We start from the raw sequence: 24,032 nt of genomic DNA, 5'->3' as shown, positions 1-24,032 counted from the left end.
TGGGGGTCAGCAACATCCTAGAAAGGAAGATAAATAGGGGCTGTTCGAAACAATGGGGAAAATCATCTCCTCAAAATGCATTAAAAGCTACAACCTATACAGATAGCACCACCTACAGCATCACTACTGAAATGCAGCTGAGAACAGCATGCTTAGGTCACTGAAAATTTCAACATTATTTGGGAGTTTGGAACTCGAACTTTCAGGCCCAGTGAAAGGTGAATGCTCCATCATGTAAGAGATTCAAGTTTGTTTTGTAGATGTCTCTTGTAGCAGACGACCTATCCACACCACAGACACAACCAAGTCTGGGAACCTGGTTACAACACAGTGGGGGTCCCCATGACATGGTTACAATTTGTAGCACTGATGACCACAATTATGAAGTGGTTCAGAAGGCAGTTAAGAGTCCATCTAACTACAAAATGCAACAGTATTGGAACCAGGTCAGAGGGGAACAGTGTTGTAATCCAGTCCTCCGGCTCTGCGGTATTTGTAGCGTGGGCAGGCTTGCAGTGCTCAACCACTAACCCACTCATGCTTTCCTTCTAGGCTACTTCTGGGGTTTGCGCCAGAGAGCACAGGCATCCAAGTGTGACCAGAGTTGTGTCTGGGGTTCGATCACTGTTATTCTGCGTCTTTCCCATCACCGACTACTATCAGTGTCTTTTGTATAGTAAGACAGAAATGATGACAATAAGCCCATCCTATGGAGTGAGTGGTGTCCTGAGACGTTGCTCATTGTATCGTGGTAGCACCCAGAGACCCAGTGCCAGACCAGCACTAGGCACAGGCCATGCTGCTCCTAAGCAGACACCACTGATTCAGCTGCTATATTAATATGTAACTGCTCTCCATGTTGGTATCCCATTTTATGCAGGAGCAAAAATATCAATGATCATCCCAACCCTCAAATGAAGAGGTTACACTCACCTTGTGCAGTACCTGTGGTTCTTCAAAATATGTACCCCCATGGCTGCCCCATTTCAGAGATTTTCTCTTAGCAGTGTCTGTTGGGTCTGTGCTCTATACAACCTTGTGGAACATGCCAAGGGGCTACTGAATTGCATGGGCACACTGCCCTCAGTTTCTTCTCTATCCAAACGTCCAACAAATAACAGTCCAAAGGGGGGGATGGAGGGTAGGTAGTAGAATACCCATGGGGGACACATCTCAAAGAGCCACGTTTACTGACGTCTTCTACGAGTCCCTGTGGGTCCTCCACTTCAGGTGATTCCCAAGCAATATCCCCCACTGGGAGGAGGTAGCTTTGGAATGGAGTCTAAGACTGAAGACAGTACAGCAGCACCAAGTGCTGCATCAGATCTGATGCCATGGACTGAGGCGTAGTGTTTAGAAAAAGTATATGCGGAGGCCCACATAGTATCTTTGCATATCTCAGACACTGGAATGTTCTTGACTAGAGCTGTGGCAGCTGCCTGTGATCTGGTAGAGAGCTATTATCCTTTTGGGGGAGCGGGACACCAGCTGCATCATAGCAAGCGACGATACACTAAGAGCTCCAACTCGGAAGTCTCTGAGTAGAGATCATGGACCACGGTCCTATCTACACAAAAGGCCAATGACTGTGATACATCTAGTGTACAAAAGGAGGTTTCTTGCTGAGATTGACGCGGTTTGGAGATAAATATTGGTAGATGAATGGACTTGTTAAGATGAAAATCTGACAGCACTTGAGCTAAGAATTCTAGCTGAGTCCGAAAGGAGACCCTGTCCTTGAAAAATACAGCAAATTGGGGTGCTATCCAGGCTCCAATCTCCCCAACCCTGCAAGCCAATGTGATAGGCATTTGAAGGGCCGTCTTCACAGATAAATGAAGCAAGGAGCAAGTGGCTATACGTTCAAATGGAGATCCCAGGAGTGGTGGTTCCCTAAACCCTTAATAAGTCTAGAGGTCGGAGCGAGCAAATATTGAAAACTCTTCTAGTGGTGGATGAAATGCTAGTATCACAACCAGATTAATCCTAATAGAGCTAATTAATAGCTGCTGGATTTGAAGAACACATGGTAATTCAAGAAGGCATAGCTTTGGTGTGTGGCACTGGTTTGCACAGAGCGCATGTGCGGGCCAAACAGACACTGCGAACCGAAAATTTCTGATCAAGGGCTCAAGAGGCACATGCACTCCTGAACAGGGTCACTACTCAATGAACACCACTCTTGCATCAAATGGTTGGTGCAGTGAGAGACTAGGTCTCCCAAGTCCTGCTCCTAGTTCTTCCACTGATTTGCAGTGAGAATATGGGCATACTGCTTTGCCTCAGCTTCCCCACCATTACTCCTGTTTCCCCTTCAGGAAACAGGCCCAGGGAGGCAAAGGGACTTGCTCACATTCACACAGCTAGTCAGTGGCAGAAGCGAGAAGATGAAAAAGCTTTGCACAAAGCAGAGATAGTCCCCACAACAGAAGGTCCAAGTATTAATCTCAGAATTTATTTTACATAGAAGCAGTGCTCTAAAAGCAGGAATATCCCACACGTCAGTGGATTTGAAGCCTGCACACACAACTACTGTTTAAAGTTGATTCCCACCATTACTTTATTTGTTCTACAGTAGTGCCAGAACCCTCAAATGAGGTGAGGGCTCCATTGTGCAAGATGCTGGACACGCAATAAGAGACCATCTGTGACCACAAAGCTTACTGTCTAAACAGATGACAAAGGGTGGGAGGGGAAACAGAAGCTCACAGAAGGCAAGTATCTTCCTCAAGGTCAACCAGCAGGTCAGTGTCAGAGCTGGGAATGGAACCCTGGTCTCCTACACATTGAACAGTGCTACCCCTCCCCGGTCTCTGTCACAGGAAGCTGCGCTGATGACTATACTGCTCACAAAGTTCTTCCAAAAAGCTGAGCAGTAGAAGGAAGAGCAGACTCACTCTTCAGGCCTGTATGTTGAGCGCCAAGCAAACCCTAGAGGAGCACAGCAGGACGCAGCTCCTTAGAATTAGTACACTTAATACCAAGTGAAAAGCCACAAAAGACAGTATCATTAACACCCTGTCTCAGGCTCCTAGGAAGGAAGTTCAGAGCAGACGCTGAAAAGAAAGCGAGAACAGAAGCTGTGTCCTCAACAGGCATCATTATGCTTATGTCCTGCTTCATAAGGCTTGGGCAAGGATCTTAACTGAATAAGCTTGCTTCAGAAGAGACTAGCATTAAAGTGCTGATGCTGCTTTAAATCCACCCTTTGGTGGGTCAGCCCTCAAGGTTTTAAAATCTCTCTAAATTGGAGTCATAGTATATGACTTGTTGCTATAAAGGAGATGCTTGCAGCCCATTTCACAGGATTAGTCTATAGTACCACAGAATATTCAAAACCTTCTCTTAAACTCTGAAAGGGGCAAAGGGTGATAAACAGACTTCTCTACATTCATAGAATGCTTTGAGTGGGGCACTTCTCCATCAGTACTACATCTGCTGGGTATTTCTGGCATCTGCAGTTTTACCTCTTTTCCTTCAGGTCATTTGAAAGAGATGCTCACCTCTAAGTAGGTCTGAGAGCGGAGGACCACAATCCTCTGGAATCGTGTAGTCCCCTTTCCCGATGTTTTCAAATAGCTTATAGATATTATCCCCCTCAAAGGGATAAAGACCCGTTGTAATGTTGTATCTGTAAAATGCAGAAAGAACAGCATGAGGACAACTATACAGAACAAGTTCTAGTCTTCAACAAGCAGATAAGTCAGGAAAACAAGAGAAGCTGGATGACAGATGCTGACCCGAATGTATTCCCAACTTCTCTCTTGACACAGCTTTCTTTCCGTAGCTTCACACATATACACGTGAACCAGAAACTTACCAACCTGTTTTTCCTACAAGCTGGGAAGGAAAAAAGACTTTTTAAAGCAAATACTTGTGAGGTGCTCAGATACTACAACAACAGGAACCCCAAACACATCCGGACAGACAGAGATTGAGAAATGGCTGGCATGGAACTACAACCAGAGAGACTGGCTCAATTTCTCCAGCACTCTGGGCATTTGCTCCTGGATCTACCCACCATTCAAAAGGGGTGGTAGCCCCAACCACTCACACAGCACCCCCAGCTGCAAGTCCCAGAACAATATTGTGCCCGAAGCAAGTCCCCCAGGGTTCCTGTGCAGGTACTTACAACGTAACCCCTGCTGACCAGATGTCCACTTTAAAGCCTGAAAAGGTATCAAGGCCATTGGCAATTTCTGGCGGCTGGAATGCTGGTGACCCTTGGCTCGTTCTGCACGTATCGTCCTCTGCAAACGGATGCAATGCCTGTGGCAAGAGGCCAACATTTTAGTGACTCTCATGCTACTATCAAACTCTTCAGAGATCAAGGATTATATCCACGATAAAACCTTTACCCTTGTGAGACTCCAGGCGAGTCTTTGTCCATCTCGTGGGTCTAACTACAATATACCACAAATAGTATTGTATTGTACAAGCAGAGCTGGTAGGGTCACCTATAGTTAAGATAGGCTAACACTTCCTAGTCTAAAGAGCTCATTTTCAGTTGCTTATAACCTTGCCCGACGAATTGCTTGGAACAAAAAGTTTTCTATACTGTATGTTTTTCCTAGTCTGATTTTTTAAGTTTCAGGTAAAACAGTTCAACCATTTCAGAGAATGAGATTGTTTTGCCCATGTTAAAAATGTTCTTACAACTCTTTTGTTGAGAAACTCTAGTACCTGTATTCTTGGATGTGCCTTTTGCTGTCCCTGTGAAAAGTCATCTAAACTCAGGCCAATTATCAGACTCTGAAAATCCCAGTTTTCACCTGGTCTAATGTGGAAAAAGTAGTATGCAATCATGTAATGAAAGTCTATTGTAACTATAGGTGAACCAATAATGCATAGCACAAGGGGTTGAACTAAAGTGGCACAGGCAACCTCAATTCTGGAATTTCTTAACTTCTGAGTGCTTGATTTTTGCAATCATAAAGTTCTTTTGACGTACCTTTTTTGGACACACACACACGCTCATGTCCCTCCAAGTCTCCAGAGTGTATGTCTACAGCCGGTATGCTATAGAGGGAGACGGGAATGGGGTTCACAAGCCACTCTCACATACCTCTGCCACTCCTAAATCAGATATTTTTAGTGTCCCATTGGTTGTTAGCAGGAGGTTCCCCGGTTTTATATCCTTGTGGACAATCCCTTGGCTGTGCAAGTACTCTAAGCCATCTATGAGCTGGCAAAAGTACCTAGAAAAAGTCAGAGGGGGGGAAAAAGATACCGTAAATGATTCAAGTGACTAAAGCTCCATACGCACTATTGCCAATATGCATAGTGAGGAAGAAGAGCAGTGCTCCAGGACCACATAGGTTGGGCCTACATTAGCCTTTGCTGCTGGGAAACTAGAGATTTAGGTCCATTGTCTGTTTAGCACAGAAGTGACTACCTGCTGCAGTTAGGCATCAGGGCACCCCTCCCCTCCACTCGGGACACTGAATTGCTCTAGATCAAAGCTCTCTTCCCATTCTCTAGATTGTTGCAAGTTCACCGGACTGGCATCACAGTACAGTTGCCAAGAATTGTTTTTGCTTTGAGGCAGCTCAGCAGTGTTTAAACACACACAGTTCCACGTGGTGCGAGCCGTGCTGGACTCCTACCTTCCTTACAAACATTCTTAGCAAACAGCGCCCTGTAGACATTACAGGTTGCACCTCATGGGGTCTCAAAGTGAGACACAGAATTGCGTTCCTTGCCCTTTCATGCAGTGGGTTATCCAAAGCAGGGCACACAAGCAGGTGTCCTTTGATCTGACATCCACAGATGTCAACTCTTTTTAAAGTATATAAAGTGACAGAGCCTATTCACCTTTGCTGCTGGGGTGCACGGGGGAAAATGCACATCCAACCTCCACAGGAACTCTGACCGGTAAGTGCTGCACCGAGGCAGTCCACTTCTGCATCTAAGCACAAACCTGAGGTGGCTTCTCTCAACACGTCGCTATTTTGTTTAAAGTCAAGGTACTGGGCGGAATTACTCGCTGGAAGCTACAAGGTTTGGCAGAAGCAGAACGAGAAAGAAAGGGAAGTATAGGACTGACTGTTAGGAGAGCCTTTAGGAGAGTTCAGGGCAACTGAACTGTGCCTCATTTCAACCCCTACTTCGCCCCATAGCTGACGGTGCAGCAGCACCTGGCAAGGTGCAGACAAGCACTAAATACCCATTAAGTATTAAGGTTTCCTCAGCTGTGAGCTTCAAGGGAGCATGGAGTCTTAGTGTGCCTTCATCAAAATACACAAAACAGCAGATCAGACTGGGTACTGGCCAGATTAAGCATCAGCAAAGATCAGTAATTTCTTCTCTGGTATTTAACCTTATATCTCCCTTCTCAATTCAGAAGACATCAGTCTCATTAGTAAAATGCCCCAATTTTCCTCATCCTTGGCTGAATGGCTCCAAAGTCTTTCCTTTTTGTTTTCCATACTTGCCAGAGCAGCCTGAGAAGAAAGGATTTCGCTTAGGTTCCAAATGCCCCATTCAGGTTGGGCAGGGCAGGATATTAGAAGTCACACTGTTGCTGCTCTCCATTTTCTATCATACTCCCGTAACACGCCCCCCCAATAAAACAAAGCCACCATGAAACAGCAGTAGGATACATTTTACCTGCTGCAAAATCTGGGTCTAACTTATCAGCAAGTTCATGTTTAATTGATTAGCGATGGGACTTTTATTTCCCTTCTCCAAACTGGAATCTCATTTTCAGAGGAAAACTTGATCACATCAGAAAGTGTTCTGAAGGAATCGACCTCTGTCAGGCCACCAAGATGCAACAGGGACTTCCACTAGGTGCAGCTCGACAGCACCCAGCATGGCCTCAACCGTCTCTTTGTAGCTGCTAAGGTGCACGCTAGGCAGAGCTTCAGAAAGGGATTAAGGAGGCATTTTCAGGCTAAGGCACCCCCCCCTCAAAAAAACCCAATCCACAATACAAAAAAAAAATTTGCTTCCCAGAACCTCCCCCGTCCCAGCCACCATCAGCTTTTAATCTTCTCCATGGATGGTACCTGATGTACTCTTTGCTCATAACAAGTTTGCTTTAAAGTGCAACCAGCAGCCTAAGTGACAGAGCAGCAGAACATCCACTTGAATTCAAGAGCTGTAGCAAGGGTGGGAGAGATTGATGGACACAACGTGGGTTAAGAACTGAAGCTGCACTTACCCGTGAGCCTGAAAGACTGGAAACCTTTTTTCTGGGACACTGTCAAGCATCTCCTGCATCCCACACACACAATATTCCATAACCATATACGTGAAGGCAGAGTTAAGGAAGCACCGACGTTAAATGTTCACCCAGGCAAGCACTGTGTTACGACCACAGTTCCGATTCTGTGCTACTGGAGAGCAGCAGTACAGGTGCTATCCTTGCATGGTACATGCACAGTTCAGCCACAAAGCCCATGTTTTGTTGGGTCATCCCATTCTGCCTTTATTAGGACAGTATTTAAAAGGTCGCCAGGGTCCAATTTTGAAGCTGAGGAAAGTATTTCCTCCTTTTGCTGCTTGCCTGTTTAAAGGGAAGGCTCACAGTGGAGGTGGCTCCATGCAGCAGTAACATTCCTTAGTTAGGTCTTGAGGCATTCCCAAAGGAATGGCCTCTCCTGCATTTCCCTCATCCTTTCCCTCCAGTTCTGATCCTAGGGAAGAAGAGGTATTATCATCTAACCCTAATACTGGTGGCTATGTCTGATTTTTGCCTCTCTTTTGAGACCAGCACTTTTGATGGGGCCCCATGATTCCTAGAGCACCTTTGGCCATGCTGAAAGACAGCTGGGCTCAGATTAAGAGACACAGAATTTGGGGTGGAGGGGCGGGGAGGATGACGGCATTGTTTTAGGAAGAAACCAAGCATCTTTGCTTTCACCTTATGGCTTTTGTCCAAACCCAGAGACAGGGATATCAGAAACAGGGCTGAGCAACTTTTTCCAGAGTCAAGGTCTGGGTTTCCATGGGATGATCTTTCCTTTCATTTACCCCACTGCTCCTTTGATCTCCAGGTCCGGGCACTCACAGGCCAGGGCTGGAGGAGATAAGGCTAATACGTGTCATGGTTCCTCTTCAGCAATTTCTGCCCAGAATGGCAAATCCCAGGGAATCAATGAGGGAGAGGGGAGCGCAGCTGCCATGGGAGAACCAGTCTCCACCATCTAGTACCCCACAAAATACCCAATGCCTGATGGACAGGAACGGCTAGTAGGAAGTCCTCAGAGAGAAGCAATGGTCCAGGCCCCTTTCAACAGGGCATAAAAGTTTGGGGCTGTTGGGTGCTAAATGAAATAAGGCTGGAGATGGCCTTAGAGAGGAACTACCCATACACAACTGCTTCACATGCTCCCCACCATACGAGGAGAAGGGCACTATCCAGCTAGCTCAATTTTCCCCGGCCCAGGAAAGGTGGACCTTGGCTGTCTATTCTTGTGCTGGGCGGATCTCAGTCTTGAGCATGAGCTGCAGGACCTGCATGTTCTCTCTACCAGCCTACTAGCCACACTAGGGTCAAGCAGGATACATGCCGCTGCAGTGCTCATGAGGGAAAAAAAAGCCAAGAATCAAGTGGCTCAGCCCCAAAAGCCAGCCAATAAGTGTCTCAGATCCAGGCTAATTAAAGCCCAAAATACACTAGAAATTTCACATTGTAGGGGGTGGTTTAGAAAAGTTTTTGAACCAAAGACCAGGGTGCTCTGCAGTGAAGAGGTCTGTCCACCCTGTCTGCAGCTGCAGAGGCAGAACAAAACTGGCAGGTCTTCACCTGAAGGTGTGTATCCCTAAAGCAGTGAATGACTGGTCTAAAAATCTGCCAGTAGGCTAAAGTCCCAAAGGAAACACTGTGGAGTTCACTATGCTGAAGAAGTTAGAAATCCCAGGACACCTTTCACAGGTCTAGGAGTGGTTATTCCCAATGCCCTGGACAATATTCCCTCTTGAAATAGCAATGTATAAAAATCAGCTATGCAATGAATGTAGTATGCTTCATTTCCTGTCCCAAATTCACAAGGTGGTGCCGTGAGCTGTTTAAAAGCGGCAGCTTATTACCGCAGAGGTAGTAGCGTTTCCGGGATGGGAGAAAGCTGCTTTGGGAGCCTCTAGATATTAAAACATCAGGCATTATAAGTGGCTTTTGCCACACAGACACTTTGACATTTGTTCCTCTCTCCAGCACTAGCTTTGCATTTGTGAGTTACCTAGAGGATAAACAACTGAAGCAACAGTCACCTTTTCTTTTCTCCTCTCACCAGACTCTCAGAGGCAAACAGAAAACCCTATAGGTGCTTGCATTAAACCCACAGGTAACCCGAGACATCGAGTGGCTATGCAAGAGCCTAGCATCTTTGAGATGCAGACAAGGAAGCAACGTAACTCTGGGAACTGGGGCTCTACGAGTGCAGAGCACTAATTTCACCATTTTTATCACTCCTGGCAGATGTTTTTTGGCCTAGGCTGATTGCCACAGATGCCATGACAATTGTTCTGGGGATACTGACGGCCACAGGAGAGACTGCTTGTTTTAAATGGGATCCTTATGAAGTTGCACTTCTGTAACACTTTCCATCCTAGGATCTCAAAGTACTTTGCCAGCTTACGAAATCAGCAGTACTGCACATCTCATTCAGGGCTTTTTTCCAAGAGAGGGAAACTGCAATAAAGAAGATACGTTACTGACCCTCCCAGCAAATCAGTGGCAGAAGTGGGAACAGAAACCAGATCTCAAGTTTCACTCTCTTGTTCTAACCACTGAGGAAGCAACCGGGCTGGCTGCATCAAAGAAGGGAATAAGCAGAAAGACAGTAACTTTCCCACCTTCAAATGAGCAATGCTAAAGCTAGCTCTCACTTCATGGGAGTCTCCCAGAGTGAACTCCAGCTATTGTTCCTTTCTAGACAGGACAATCTACTCCCAGGGCTTGTCTACATCACAAAGTTGCAGCGCTGGTGAGGGGGGTTACAGCGCTGCAACTTAGGAGGTGTACACATCTGCAGGGCACCACCAGCGCTGCAACTCCGTTTGCAGCGCTGGCCGTACTCCCGTTTTGTCTCGGTTGTAGAGGATCCAGCGCTGGTGATCCAGCGCTGGTAATCAAGTATAGACACTTACCAGCGCTTTTCTTGACCTCCGTGGAATAAGCAGGTATCCCAGCATACCTGAGGAAGCCTCTGGTAATCAAGCTGGTCTCCTTCCCCGGCTTGCTCTCGCGTTCCCCGAACCCCGAGCAAGCAGGTCTCCTTCCCTGAGGTTTGCTGGGTGGTTCCGGGAACGCGAGAGCAAACCGCGGCGAAGCTGGTCTCCTTCCCCGGTTTGCTCTCGCGTTCCCCGAACCCCCGAGCAAGCAGGTCTCCTTCCCTGCGGTTTGCTGGGTGGTTCGGGGAACGTGAGAGCAAACCGGGAAAGGAGACCAGCTTCGCCGCGGTTTGCTCTCGCGTTCCCCGAACAAGCAGGTCTCCTTCCCTGCGGTTTGCAGGGTGGTTCGGGGAACGCGAGAGCAAACTGCGGCGAAGCTGGTCTCCTTTCCTGGTTTGCTCTCTCGTTCCCCGAACCCCCGAGCAAGCAGGTCTCCTTCCCTGCGGTTTGCAGGGTGGTTCGGGGAACGCGAGAGCAAACCACGGCGAAGCTGGTCTCCTTTCCCGGTTTGCTCTCGCGTTCCCCGAACCCCCCTTGAAGCCGCCCAACAGCGCTGCAGTGTGGCCACATCTAACACCACTTGCAGCGCTGGTTGCTGTAAGTGTGGCCACTCTGCAGCGCTGGCCCTATACAGCTGTACTAATACAGCTGTAACAACCAGCGCTGCAAAATTGTAGATGTAGACATACCCTCAGTTTAACTAGCTACCAGACTGTACCTTCTTTTCATCCCTCCCCCCTTACCTGGAGCTGATCCTTCTCTGGCTGACTAACTAGATTAGAACCCAGACATCATTCAGGTTGGAAGGTTTTACTGCATATATCTATTACAGGCAACCATGAAAAGGCTGAAGATCTCATTTCTTCCACTCAGTAGGGCTCTCCTCCCACACACAGTTGCATTTATTGATAATAGAAGTCATCAGGAGAGGGTGCCAGCCAGGAGTTTGCTTATTAAATTGGGTTTATTTTCTGCTTGAATGAGGCTCTCCATTCATCTCCAGTGCTGTCCTCCCATCAACAGCAGATCTGCTCAATGGTGTGTTAAATGCCAAAGTCTTTTTTAATCCATTCATCATAGCCTTCCCAGTACCAAAAATCAATGAAGCCTGTGACCAGCCAAGCAACTTGTTAAATGGTATAGTGCCAAGCTTAAGCGTGGCTAAAGTGTACATTTCACTTTTCCACCTTAGTGACCCCAAAGATGAGCGACACTGGCAAAGCCATGGTGGAGCAGAGGTTCAAAATAAGTCTCTGCTGCTCTTCTGGAAACTCACTTTTCAATGGCGAAAGCTTCTGCTTCAAGAGACAAAGATGGTCTTTTATAAGGGGGGGGGGAGGTGAGGGAAGGAGGAAAGATACCAAGAGTTGCTCAAATTCTTAAAAAGATTATTCTGATGGATAATGTTTGTAGGCATCACATCTAACTTAAATCACTCCCTCCCTTCAATCCAGTTTCCCAAAACCTCCAAAACCATAATGAGGCTTTGTTCACATGAGCTGAGCCACCGCCACGTTCAGACAGTTTGTTCTAGAACAACAATTTCCTTGACCTGAGAGATTCCCCCATCCGACTGCAGTCGGAGAACCATGCTAGAACCCTGCTAGCAACAGCCATGGATAAAACGTGACTATGACCTGGTCTACACCTAAAAAGTAGATCAGCCTAGCTAGATCTCTCAGGACTGTAAAAAACTTTGCTCTCTGACCACGTGAGTTAGGTCAACCGAACCCCCTTGATGTAGACGCAGCTAGGTCAAAAAAATAATTCTTCCACTGACCTAGCTGCTGTCTCTTGGAGATGTGGATTAACTACATCGACAGAAAAAACCCTCCCACCAGTGTAGGAAGCATCTACACTGTATCGTGCAGCTGTGCTACTACAGCATTTGTAAAGCAGATCTAGCATACCTGTCATGATGCTAATTCCCTTGTGGACAGGGCCTTAGTAGGTCTTGCTATAATGTGGACCTTTGGAGGCTATCTACACTGGGGAAATTTTCTAACTGGTTTTAAAATTAGTTCAGCTACTTATCTGGTTAGTTCACAGTAAAATCCTAAGTAGAGAAAAGGCACATGTACTGTTTACTGCAAGGTATCTAGGAAAGGCTAGCACTATACCCCCATCCATGGCAGACCTTGCTTAGTTTATATCCCAGTAAAACTTAAGTGCTTTCTCTCCACTGTGTTTTCACAGTGGGATAGCTAATCCATGTTAGTTATCCTGTGATAAACACATGCCTTTGCCAGTGGAAACTTTACTTCTCCAGTGTAAAGACCCTACCTGCGACATGAAACTTTGCCCAATGGCTGCCCTTGCTTAGTCTCTCAATGTAGCTGTCTACACATGGAGAGTAAGCAGGCATGAGAATAAACTCAGAAGCCTCACAGGAATTTAGAAATGGGAGAAAAGCAAATCCAGTGGACTGAACAAAAATAAGGCAGCTGGAGCTTGGAAATTAAACAGTCGATTCCAGTGTTACCCAAGAGCATAGTGCTGGTGGAGAGAGGTTTTCAAAGTTTATTAGGGAACAGAGAAGAAGGAAAGCAAAGGGGGAATAAAATCACCCTCTCTGGCTTTGCTTATTGACACAAGCATTTCTGAATGACAGTTATGAGCTGTCAACACCTTTTACAAACACACGAGGTCTCCCTTGGGCTCTTTTTCCCTTCTCATTCGGAATTTCAGCTTATTAAATTAAATGGCCGCTTTCTATGGACAGTAATTGAATTATACAAAAGTAACTGACCAAAGAGATCATAATAAGGGCAAAAGTTGTGATGCAGTTTTTAATACTAATGACTTGGTTGCAAAGGCTTCGATCTAATTAAGTGCAGGATTAAATTAGCTGGCTACTGATGTACTGTAAAAGGGAGCACTCCATATGTAGAAGCCACTGTTGAAAATAAAAGCAACCATTTGACATGGAAGACAACAATGGTTCGCCTCAATAAGGTCAAACTGGTTTAAGTTAAAAGGCACTTTGCTAGAGTGCAGCAGCCTCATTAGGAACTGTCTGGCTGCTCATTTTGTTTCGGTCTCTTTTTCAAAGTAAAAGACCAACGTATTTAATTAGTTAACGTTTGTGCAGTGCATTGAGGATGCAGCAGGCCATGGAAGTCACAACCCACGGCTCGGTTTCAAAACCAGAATGGTTTGGTCTTGAAAAGTCAGGGTGCAAGTTTTGTAGGAGTGGTACGTTTCCCATCTCGTGTGTCTATTATCAGGTTTAGTCTGTTTAAAGCTTTGTCTACACTGTGCACCTTACAGTGGCCCAGCTGTGCGGCTCCAGCCGTGTCACTGTAAAGTACGTAGTGTAGCTGCTCTTTGTTGGCGAGAGCTGTCCTGCCGACAAAATAAAACCATCTCCAACAAGGAGCAGTAGCTTTGTTGGCGGGAAAGTGCCTCCCGCTGACAAAGCAATGTCCACACTGGTGCTTTTTGCTGGTAAAACATTTGTTGGTCACTGGGGTGTTTTTTTCACACCCTTGACCAACAAAAGTGCAGTGCAGACATAGCCTAAAGCAGCGTCAAAGGACGTTCAAGGGATCTGCAAAAAACACAAAGTGGCTTTAATCAGTCTGGGAGCTAGTTCTGACCGACTGCCTCTAGAGAAGGACTCCAGAATTCAGTAGTACACACTCCTGCACAAGGAAGGCAGAAGTGCTGACAGGCATCTGTACTCTAGAGAACAACTGGATGGTTTTATAAAAAGGAAAGAACTCCACACCTGAGGCCATGAGGGAACAGCTTTACAAAAAGAAATTACCCCATTTTGCTGCACACACAGCGAGGGATCTGTTTTCAAAGAGGAAGGTACTGTTAGCTAATAGCAAGGGCAGGAGGTTGGGAACTAGGACATCTAGGTTCTATTTCCAGCTCTGATTTACTGTGTGACTGTCAACAGGTTCCAGTCTTTGTGCTCCATCTGTAGACAATACTTCTACTTGACAGGAAACGTGGAGAACTTGAGGAAATGTCCTTGGATGGAAAGTGCTACTGAGATGCAGAATGTTTGTTAACACTAGTGAATAATTTCAAGCCCAGGAAATACTCAAATGGGTGTTAACTAACTAAAGCAGAATCCTTTAGAGACACAACATCAAAGCTATGAGGATTTAGAACTACCACAATCTAAGTAACAAGCATTAAAACCTTCATATCAACACCTGAGTGAAAATCAAAAGGATATATTTTCTGCTTCTCTTCATTATATAACACGTCTACCAGCTGGATGACATTTTTGTGTCGTAATCGTCGCAGGAGCTGAATTTCCCTGGAGGAAGAAAGAAAAATAAATAAATGTATTTCCCTATTGAGTGAAAATGATATATATATTTTTAGAGTTGCTTGAATTGTAAAGTAGCTTTACACCACGCTAATCTCAGCTGCTTCACCCAAGATTAGCAAAAAAATTCTGTTTGACAGAGAACTTTGAGCTTGTTTTTTGGGTTTTTTCACCCAGGGTTAGAACCTAAATGTGTGTGTTAATTGACTAGAATCAAAGGCAGGCGTCCTTTTCAGTTGTTGTAGCCTGGCCACTCAATACTCCTGCTACAGGCATTCTAGTTCACCAGTGCACAAAAACAGAACTATTCCCAAGGAACAATTGCAGCTGCCCCGGGGCACCAAAATCCAGAAACTCCATGAGTGCAAGCTCCAAAGCGTAGTGTAGTGGCTGGACCTGGCTTGACATTAAAACACCAATAATAGAATTCTGTTTAGCTGTAAATGCGATAGAAAAACAGTCAGTTGCAGACATATGCTGCTTTCTTCTACATTTAGATAGCACAGTCACTCATTAGAAGCTGGGAACCCAGATTCCAGCCCCATCTTTGGCTGGGTTTCAAAATATAGAAACTCGCCACCACCACCACCACCACAAATGTTGCACCACATCACCCATCCCATGCAAAAAGAGCCACATTGCATACATCTGACCACCCATAGTCTCATACTTTCTTCACAAACCTTGGAGAGGAATTAAAACAAAGCCTGGGGGAATGACAAGTAATACGTTGAAGAGCTGACCCTGCCCAGTACCTATATATTCCAAAACTTTCAGTTACACGTCAAATGATTGATTCAATTTTGATAGACATCTAGCTTTCTTTGCAGATGTAAAAGAAAACTCTAGTCATGCAACTTCACCCTGCTACTAGATCTTACAACAGATAAATCAGGTGCTTCTAGGGGAGGAATTCTGACCTGAGGAGGGGCACTGTCAAGATAAATCCTAGGTTTAAAATAAGCTTGTGTTACTAAACACCAGAGTTCATTAAAACAGATTTTTTTTTAAATCTCATTTACTTTCATCATCTATTGCTATGTATTAACTTTCAATTTCCACACACATAGTAGTCCAGATTTTGGTCTAAGTAACTCCTGCACACTGTAAAGCTATAGCTAAGTGCAAAAAAGTTAACTTGCTTAGGCAGGATCATGTGCAAAGATGGAGATTGGCATGACTGAGGGCAAGACACCACCTGTTTGGGCCTTAGTTATCCCCTCCCCTCTTCTGAAAAACAAAGATAATACTTTAGAGTGCTTTAATATTTACAGACGGCGTTTTACACAGCGTACTCCAAGTATGTGCATTGTTTCTAGGCAGTTTCTCTTGCATCACATGCACTAGCCCAATGCTGTTGTGTTTGGCTCCCAACCTACCAAGAGGATGTTTAATTGAGAGTAAGGAAACGGTGGAATTGTTCACAAGATCCAGTTGTGCTGGCACACAGCGTTGGGATGAACTGCAGCATCTGTCAACCTAAAGGCTCATTTTTCATTGCAATTTTCTTTCCAGGGTACATCTGGTAGCCAGGGTATCCATCAAGTTTGGCTAGGCTTATTTCACTCAATGTTTTACAGAGAAACACTGAGGGGAGGTCCTCTCCCCATTTGTCAAGTAAGGAACAGCTGAGCAACTGCAAGCTCAATAACAGGAAGCGCAATCTAATGCTGTGTCATCCCACATAGGAAGCTGATGAGAGGGTTCCATTGGCATGTCATCCCAGATAGAACACTGCTTGCTAGCAAAGGAAGACAGCGCACAGGGACATCCACGCCCTGCAGACTGCTTGCCTTTATAGGATATGTCTTTCTCCAACAAGTGACTACATATGGACACTGCATCCTTTCCAGTCAATAGTTCAGGGTAGAAGTCACAAAACTACTCTGAATTCTATAATATGCAGGAAGCAGCTTCATGGAGTTTTTCCCCAGACCAAGCACTCTTGCTAGAAATGCTAGAAGGCTAGAATTCACAGCAGGCCTCTGCATCTGAGCCCCTAGAGATGGGCCATGAATTTTACATAACATCTACCAAACTGTTTGGATGCCCAGTTCTAATAAAACTTTTATCTCTGCTCTTCATGATTCTGAATGCATGAACATCATCATCTGTGGTTACTTGAGCTAGGATAACATCGCTAGGGCTATCAATGCATTTATCAGCAGCAAGAGAAGCAACAAATACAACTGTGCTGTGTCACAGCATAGGGCAACACTGCATAATTAGGTGCATTACTCCATTTGATGCATTCTACATCAGGCACTGTAACAAACAGAATAATAGACTAGATGGACCATCATTCTGTTTCAGGGGAACAATTTTTATGTTCCTCATTTAAGTGAGCATCAACTTGAAATCTAGTGTTTTCCAAAAGGAGTTAAAAAACCAATTCCAAGTCCTATGCCTTACCTTAATTCCTATGGTCAATTGCTGTTTTATAGTCACTTTTAAGACTACTCTTTCCTTGTTCATCATTCACACAAGGCTTCCACAAAACACAGGAAACTAATCAACTGACTGCATGATTTCAGGCAGATGCCAAAAATCAACTAAAGAAATTCAGTCTCATAAAATTTAAGGCCAGAAAGGACCAATTAGATCATCTAGTCGGACCTCCTAACACAAGATCAAACTGGAGTAAGATATTTTCCCCTCTAATATGAGAGAGAGAGAAGGAGCTAAGATCACTGTAACAGTAAATAAAACAAAATGTCAAAATGCAGGGATGACTACCGAGTGTCCCATAAGGTGTCTTGACAAAACAAGAATACTCCATTAGAAAGTTATACAGTAACGAGTGCAACATGAGGTTAATCATTTGCAAATAAACATTCTATACTTCAGAGCAAGATGTCAGCACCTCCACAGCATCCTTCTCAGTCACTGCCGAGGGTACTCACATGCACTGAATACATGGGGAAGGGATGAGGACTTGTTACTTCAACTCAAGCTTTTATTGGTTACTACTCCACATGAGAATTAGTCAAGGAATGTTAATTATGCAAAGAGAAAGATTACACATGCTGCCGCTCTTCCTGGAGTGGTTATTCAAGGAGAAACAAGCAATCAAGGCTGCGTCTATAAAGGAAATCTATAGTTCTTCTGCATTACCGTAATTCATTCCCCGTCTCCCTCCTTGCTTTAACACAGGAGAGTTAGTTATCAATGGTGCCTTGAGACTGAGCAACATCACCACTGTCCAAGTGCATTACATCTCACACCGCGCATTGGATCCATACCCATACATGGGAAGACAGATATTTCAGACTGCCAGGGGAGTGGTGAATCACAACATCACTGCAGCAGCCCAGCAAGAGTTGTTTAGTGTTCAGATTGTTCCAGAGGTCTCCACTGGACTGGAATCACATCCTTCACCTGTTACTATCTATGTACTGAAACTGCAGATTCAAGAATTAGGTACAGGTGGATTGTGCTGAATAAAAATCTAAATTCCTCTTATGAAACAGAAAACTATCTGGCTCGGCTGAAGTTTCGATTTGTTCCAAATTAATGTCAAACATTCAGATGAGTTTAAAGTGTTTAAAATGCAGTATTTTTTGCAATAGGACGCTGGTATCTCAAGCCCTAATTTTAGTTTCTGAAGACAGATTTTTTTTAACAAAAACATTAAATGGCTAAGTTTTTTTTTTTTTAAAGTAGGTTTGTTTCCATTCAGACATAACCCTCCCTGCGGGTAGCATTTGCAGCCCACACAAGGAAACTATTGTGTTAACACAGGAGGGTCTGAAAAGTGAAACCAACTAGAAACAGAGTGAATCTGACTGACTTATTTTCAATAGCCACAGCAAGTGAAGCACAACAGAAGATATGTACGATTTTTTTATGTAAATACGTGGGAAATTGTTTTAGAAGTCTAAAAAAAAACAGAGCGAGAAGATTGCATTCAAATTCAGTTTTCACAAGCTACAGGGTTAGACAGGAAGCAGAACTTTTAGCCTCAGGCAGAATCTGACACTCCCTTTCAATCAAAATATTTTCCCCATATTAGAATATAATCCATGTGGCTTGGCTTTTGTACGCCAAGTACACATTTAAAAAAATAGTTGTCAACATAACCAGGAAGGCAAATACAACTTCAAGTCCTTGGGTTTCTTTTCTTTTATGCTGTAGAGTTATGTGCAGAGTTCTTATTACAAGCAATATGCTAAGATAGCAAATGCTCAACAGCCACAGGCTTTGGATGCTCCAGAACTGCATAACTATCTGCAGAGGACAGCTAGACATTTCTTAGAAGTGGGAGATAATCCACCCCCTCTCCACAGCAGTAGCACCAGCAAAATATCCTTGGGTGCCTCTCCCTGTCCTCTTATCAAGTGGATACTAGTTAGAGATGGACTCATGGGACTGCATCAGTGACCCTCACCTCCACCCATTTCTACCCTATTCTGTCTTTTGCTCCCTAAAACCAGCAGAGGGGAGGGGGCTTTGTGCAGGCAGCTTGCTGTGCAAAAGGTTTAACCTCCAATCACTCAGTAGCAACACCTGCTGGCAGATAAGCTGTGGCTTTAACAGTGCTTTGAAAAGGTCCAACAGCTCCAAGCCCGGAAAAAAAGGTGTTACAAGCAAAACAGACATATGGAAAGTAGGGGAATAAAGTGAACAGTAAAGCCTATCTAAAGAGCCTCAAGGTTAGCCTGGATTCTGTCTGGAAAGAACAGTTGTTCTGCTAACAAGTGGAACTAAAGCTATTATTCTATTCCACATTCCCCAGGTTCATGGAGCATCTTCTTCTCTGACAGGGGAAGCCAGCCACCCATGTCTCCACTGTGCATGGGCTATTACAGTTCACAAAGTGGACTTGTACACTGAACCTGTTTTCAGCACAGAGGGATTTAAAATGTACCATTCAGGAAATGCCATGTAAACTAGATACAGTACTTCGAGAAGAGGAGCAGCCCACTTCTTTCTGGTGTTTTCACTGGACTACAAAGGGGACCCCCTAAGTTGGGCTAAGGGCTCCACAGGCAACTTGCTAGGAAGCAGAGAGCCAGATCTAAGCTGCAGTGTGACAGTCACCCTGGGAAGAGGTGCTGCCTGGGAGGAGTGGAGAATGGGACGCCAAGTACAGCACTGCATGCTGGCATATGGCATTGCAGACCACACCTCCACAGCCACATCACAGGTTTCCATGGCCTCTTATTTTAAATGGGCAAGTTTTAGTTTGGCCACTTATGGCTGAAGTAAACTACCAGCTGAACAGAAGTACCACAAGTTCCACCCAATCTAACTGTATAGCTAATGTCAATGAGCCTCTTCTGGAGTGATCCAATGAAGCCAATGAGTTAAATGTAACAATTCAAGCTCCAAATCTAGAGCATGGGGCGTTGATTTGTGTTTTTCCACCCAAACTAGATGACAAAGTTATGCAAAATGATGTTTGCCTTCTCTAGAAGAAAATAAGCTTTTCCATTTTTGGATATTCCGCTGCCATCTGCTAGTGAACATTTCCGGTGAACCTGCACAAAGGCCCACAATATGCCACAAATTCTAAAAAGAAAAGCAAATCTGCAATAAATTGGAACTGACACAAAGATGACATTATCCTCTCATGCATTAGACAAGTTGCTTGAATAGCTCCAACTAAGTCACAGAGACAATATGGCCCTCAAGCTGTAGACAGAAGTTGACAATACAGGGAATTTTCTTTAAGTAGTCTGCATTAACCTTTCCAAGTCTATACATGGTAATGGTAAAATGAGATAGCCCTTAGTCCTATTAAAAGTTTGGAAAGCAGCAAGTTAAGACTTCTCTGGACATTTAATTTCACTTGCTGTATGGGATATTGGGTAGAGTCAATAGACATTTAAAAAAATCTTCACCAGGCAATGATTTAGAAATCGTAACTCAATCACCCCCTTCCCTCATTTAAGAGTCAAGCTCTTTCACCCCACCCCAATACTAGTATTCCCAATCAGCGTCCACTAACATGGCCTACAGCTAAATGACCCTGTGCTTTGACCCTGCCAAATGTCCCAAATGAAGCAAGACTGGATCAATATTTGGATGAGGATAAACAAGAACAAAGAACAAACAGAGATTTACGGGAGGTGCTTAATAGCTGTCAACTCACTCTCAGCACTGAAGTACCCTGGCATGGTGGTCTGGGAGTGTGCACACAGGTGGAAAGGGACTCCATGCTACTTAGAGATACATCAACCTAAAATCTGCAGGCCCCCATGTCCAAAGTTAGGCACCCAAATCAAAATCTGGGAACCTAAATAAGTGGCCTTATTTTCAGTGGTAACTAGCACTCAACACCCAGGGATGATGAGGGTTTTGTGGGGCCCCTGGGCCAGAGCAAGTGGTGGTCCTACTCCCCAGCACTCCTGCTGGGTAAATGAGGTCAGGGCACAGTGGCTTGCTGGAGTGCCAGGCAGGCAGAGCGGGACAAGCCCCCATTCTCCAGCCTCGCTCCCCAGCTGGAGTACCAGGCAGATGGAGCAGGTCGGGGCGTGGGGTCGCCCATTTTCCCAGGGCCTCCGGGCATGGATCTTGTTGGCTCAGTGGCTAATCCACCACTGTCAACACCACCTCCTTTTGGATAAGACACAACACAGATCCTGATCACCCGTCACTGTAATCTGCAACCATACAGAGGTCTGTCTCTATGGAGTCATTTGCAGACTCTGGGCCTAATATCTCAACAATGCACTTTTAAAATAAAGTAATAATACCACCACCACCACTCGCTAGCTCTTATAAAGCGCTCTTCCTCACTACAGAATAAAGAAATTAGTCCTAGTGTACATTCTAACATTTCTAGTTACATCCTGCCTAAAATTCCCCAAGAGACTTTTGGATACAATATTCTTTATATCCCGTTCTAACTCCTGTGCTCTGTCAAACAGCTAATGGGTTCCACCCCAGCGGTGACTGCACTTCATTAGCAGAGGATGCAATTCTATGTTTCTGTATCAGTCTGAATTAGTGCTTTGGGATCTTTTCAGAAAAGCAATAGAGTTAAAATTATGAACAGAAGTTTTCCTTTTCTTGACCAACCTAGCTGTAACGCAGCTCTTTCATTGACAGCACAACTCAGAATTCAACAAATGGCTAAAGGACAGTTACTATCCTGTAGGTTTAATTAATGGGCAACTGGTTTAAAACAAATACAAGGAAGTTCTTCTTCACACAGCGCGCAGTCAACCCGTGGAACTCCTTGCCTGAGAAGGTTGTGAAGGCTAGGACAACAACAGGGTTTAAAAGAGAACTGGATAAATTCATGGAGGTTAAGTCCACTAATGGCTATTAGCCAGGATGGGTAAGGAATGGGGTCCCTATCCTCTGTTTGTCAGAGGGTGGAGATGGATGGCAGGAGAGAGTTCACTTGATCATTACCTGTTAGGTTCACTCCCTCTGGGGCACCTGGCATTGGCCACTGTCGGTAGACAGGATACTGGGGTGGATGGACCTTTGGTCTGACCCATTCTTATGTTCTTCTTATGACATTTGCCACAACTTTGGAAGCTGGCAGCCCAGGCCCCTAACACACATTTAATACAAAATGTTTTGTCAGGGTGTATTTAAGCCAGGTTCAGATTAGTATAAGTCCTCCTTTATGTATTTATGTAGCTTCCCTCCCTTCTAGAGTTCACAGTAGGTTTCTGATCTTGTTCCCCATTTCCTGGGCTCAGCAAAGACAGCCAGTTCCAGGACCAGGGGGTAAAGTGCCTTCCAGATCTCCCTATTAAGTTCTTCACAGCTAGTCTGGAGTGACTTAGCAAGTTAAATTGCAGAACAATGCCACGGTCTTCACGTGACAGCTTAGTGCAAACCTTTATTTTCTACAGCATCCATTAACTTGCCATGTTTATCACCTAGTTTTATTTCTTTATACTGTACAATGGCCAAAAGACTGCCTAACTTATATAAAGCTACAACCATATAATAATAAAGATGATAAAGAATCAGGTTGTCAGTCACTAAGTAATCACTGTATTAATGCTTAAAGTCAAGTTAAGACTAGTAGCTACTAATATTTCATAAAAAAAAAAATAGTAATCCAATGTATGTTACCTGCAACTGACAGGCTTTAGGGCTAGCCTACACTGGCAACATTAAACCACCCCCACGGGGGGCGTGGCTCCCAGCGCTAGTGCATTGTCTACACTGGTGCTTTACAGCACTGAAACTTGCTGCGCTCAAGGGAGTGTTTTTTCACGACGCTTGCAAGAAAGTTGCAGCGCTGTAAAGTGCCAGTGTAGACCAGCCCTTAGAAAGGAAACCTAAAGTACCCCATTCCCCTCCCTACTGCTATCCAGAGATAAAAATCTCAATGCTAATGCCCCAGAACAATCCTGAAAATCTCTCAAGGGTTCACAAGAACGGAGCTGCATGACATGCATGGAGATCTTCACATGGAAGGTGCTAAGAAAAGGAAGACTGTTTTTTACCTTGAAAGAGTTATAGCACACAGTGCCTAGCAGACCTCAGATTCTCTCTTTCAGGCAAATATGTAAACATTGCAAGGTGCCCGACTGATGCAAGCATGCAGAGAGGCAATGCATGGTGTCAGAGCCAGCTGCATTCTTTACATTTCAGCCACCTAGGGATTGCTCACCGAGATCAAAAGCCAATATGAAAAAAAAATATTCTTCTTCCATCAGATAAGACAGGTAATAGCACTGAAGACTCGAACCATGCTTCGGATGCCTGCGCTGATCCAGAAGACAAAGCAGCAGAAAGGCATGAAGGCAGATATTGCCAAGGAAGTTTCAACAGCTCGGGGGGCAGACTTTCTTTGCTCATATTTAAACCCCAACTGCACAATACCCAAAAGGAGTCTAACAGTGGCTCACCCCCCACCCCCTCAAAGCACAACTGCACAGTGGAGGATCATATCTTAGGGCCTGTGCGGCTGCCATGCAGACAAGCAGTGCAACAATGGAGGAGACTTGTCCTTGATGTCCTTCAGAACGATAAAGTAATCGCAGTGCAAACCTTGGGAGTCACATTCCATTCGGGTTGATTACTAGTGATGTGTTAAGCAAGAACACAGGAAGGACAAGTGAGGGCACTGGTAGCCAGTAGTTACTTCGTTCCCTATACAGACCCCCTCAGTTACGAGTCATTAACCTCGGGCTAACATGCAACACAGGTTAAAGGTGATCTACAAAGACTGGTTTGTGTCTTTTTTTTTCTTTTTTTTTTTTTTTTTAAAGACACCAAGGAATCTTGCAAACAGAATATTTTGAAATAAGTCACTTCTACTCCAGAACAGTATTCACATGGGGGAATTATACTGGAATAATTACAGTGCAATAGTTATTCAGCTACAGTGACACCAGTCAATTTCCCCATGCAGAAAAGCCTTAAGATTTTATCCTCTCTCACCTTCCAAACTTCTGTGCTTAGTTACAGTAAATGGGCCCTGTTTTTGGGACACAACACAACCAGACTATTGCTTGCTCCAAAGCCAGCTACAGAGAAAAGGCATCTCCAGAGCAACATTGTTTACTGTAGTTTTGCTGAAACTAGAAAAGTGAGTAATTTGTAAAAATCAAAATGTTGCAATGAGAACAGGAGTACTTGTGGCACCTTAGAGACTAACAAATTTCTTTGAGCATAGGCTTTCGTGGCTTATAGCCCACTTCTTCGGATG

The 24,032-nt window shown here is 44.7% G+C and overlaps 1 protein-coding gene across 1 annotated transcript in view; it reads right to left on the bottom strand.

The window, feature by feature from the left end:
- Window positions 1–24,032, bottom strand: part of STK11 (serine/threonine kinase 11) — a 73,219-nt gene that overhangs the window by 35,724 nt on the left and 13,463 nt on the right. Inside the window, exons 2-6 of the mRNA XM_050933983.1 lie at window positions 14,312–14,395; window positions 7,166–7,255; window positions 5,066–5,198; window positions 4,133–4,269; window positions 3,504–3,631 (exon numbers count right to left, since the gene is read on the bottom strand). Coding sequence (XP_050789940.1) covers window positions 3,504–3,631; window positions 4,133–4,269; window positions 5,066–5,198; window positions 7,166–7,255; window positions 14,312–14,395 — 572 coding nt within the window. The remainder of the gene's footprint in view (window positions 1–3,503; window positions 3,632–4,132; window positions 4,270–5,065; window positions 5,199–7,165; window positions 7,256–14,311; window positions 14,396–24,032) is intronic.

The sequence above is a fragment of the Gopherus flavomarginatus genome, chromosome 24, assembly GCF_025201925.1.
Source record: "Gopherus flavomarginatus isolate rGopFla2 chromosome 24, rGopFla2.mat.asm, whole genome shotgun sequence".
Taxonomy (NCBI): Eukaryota; Metazoa; Chordata; order Testudines; family Testudinidae; genus Gopherus; species Gopherus flavomarginatus.
Note: the sequence above shows the minus strand (reverse complement) of the source record. Positions and strands in the feature narration are given on the sequence as shown.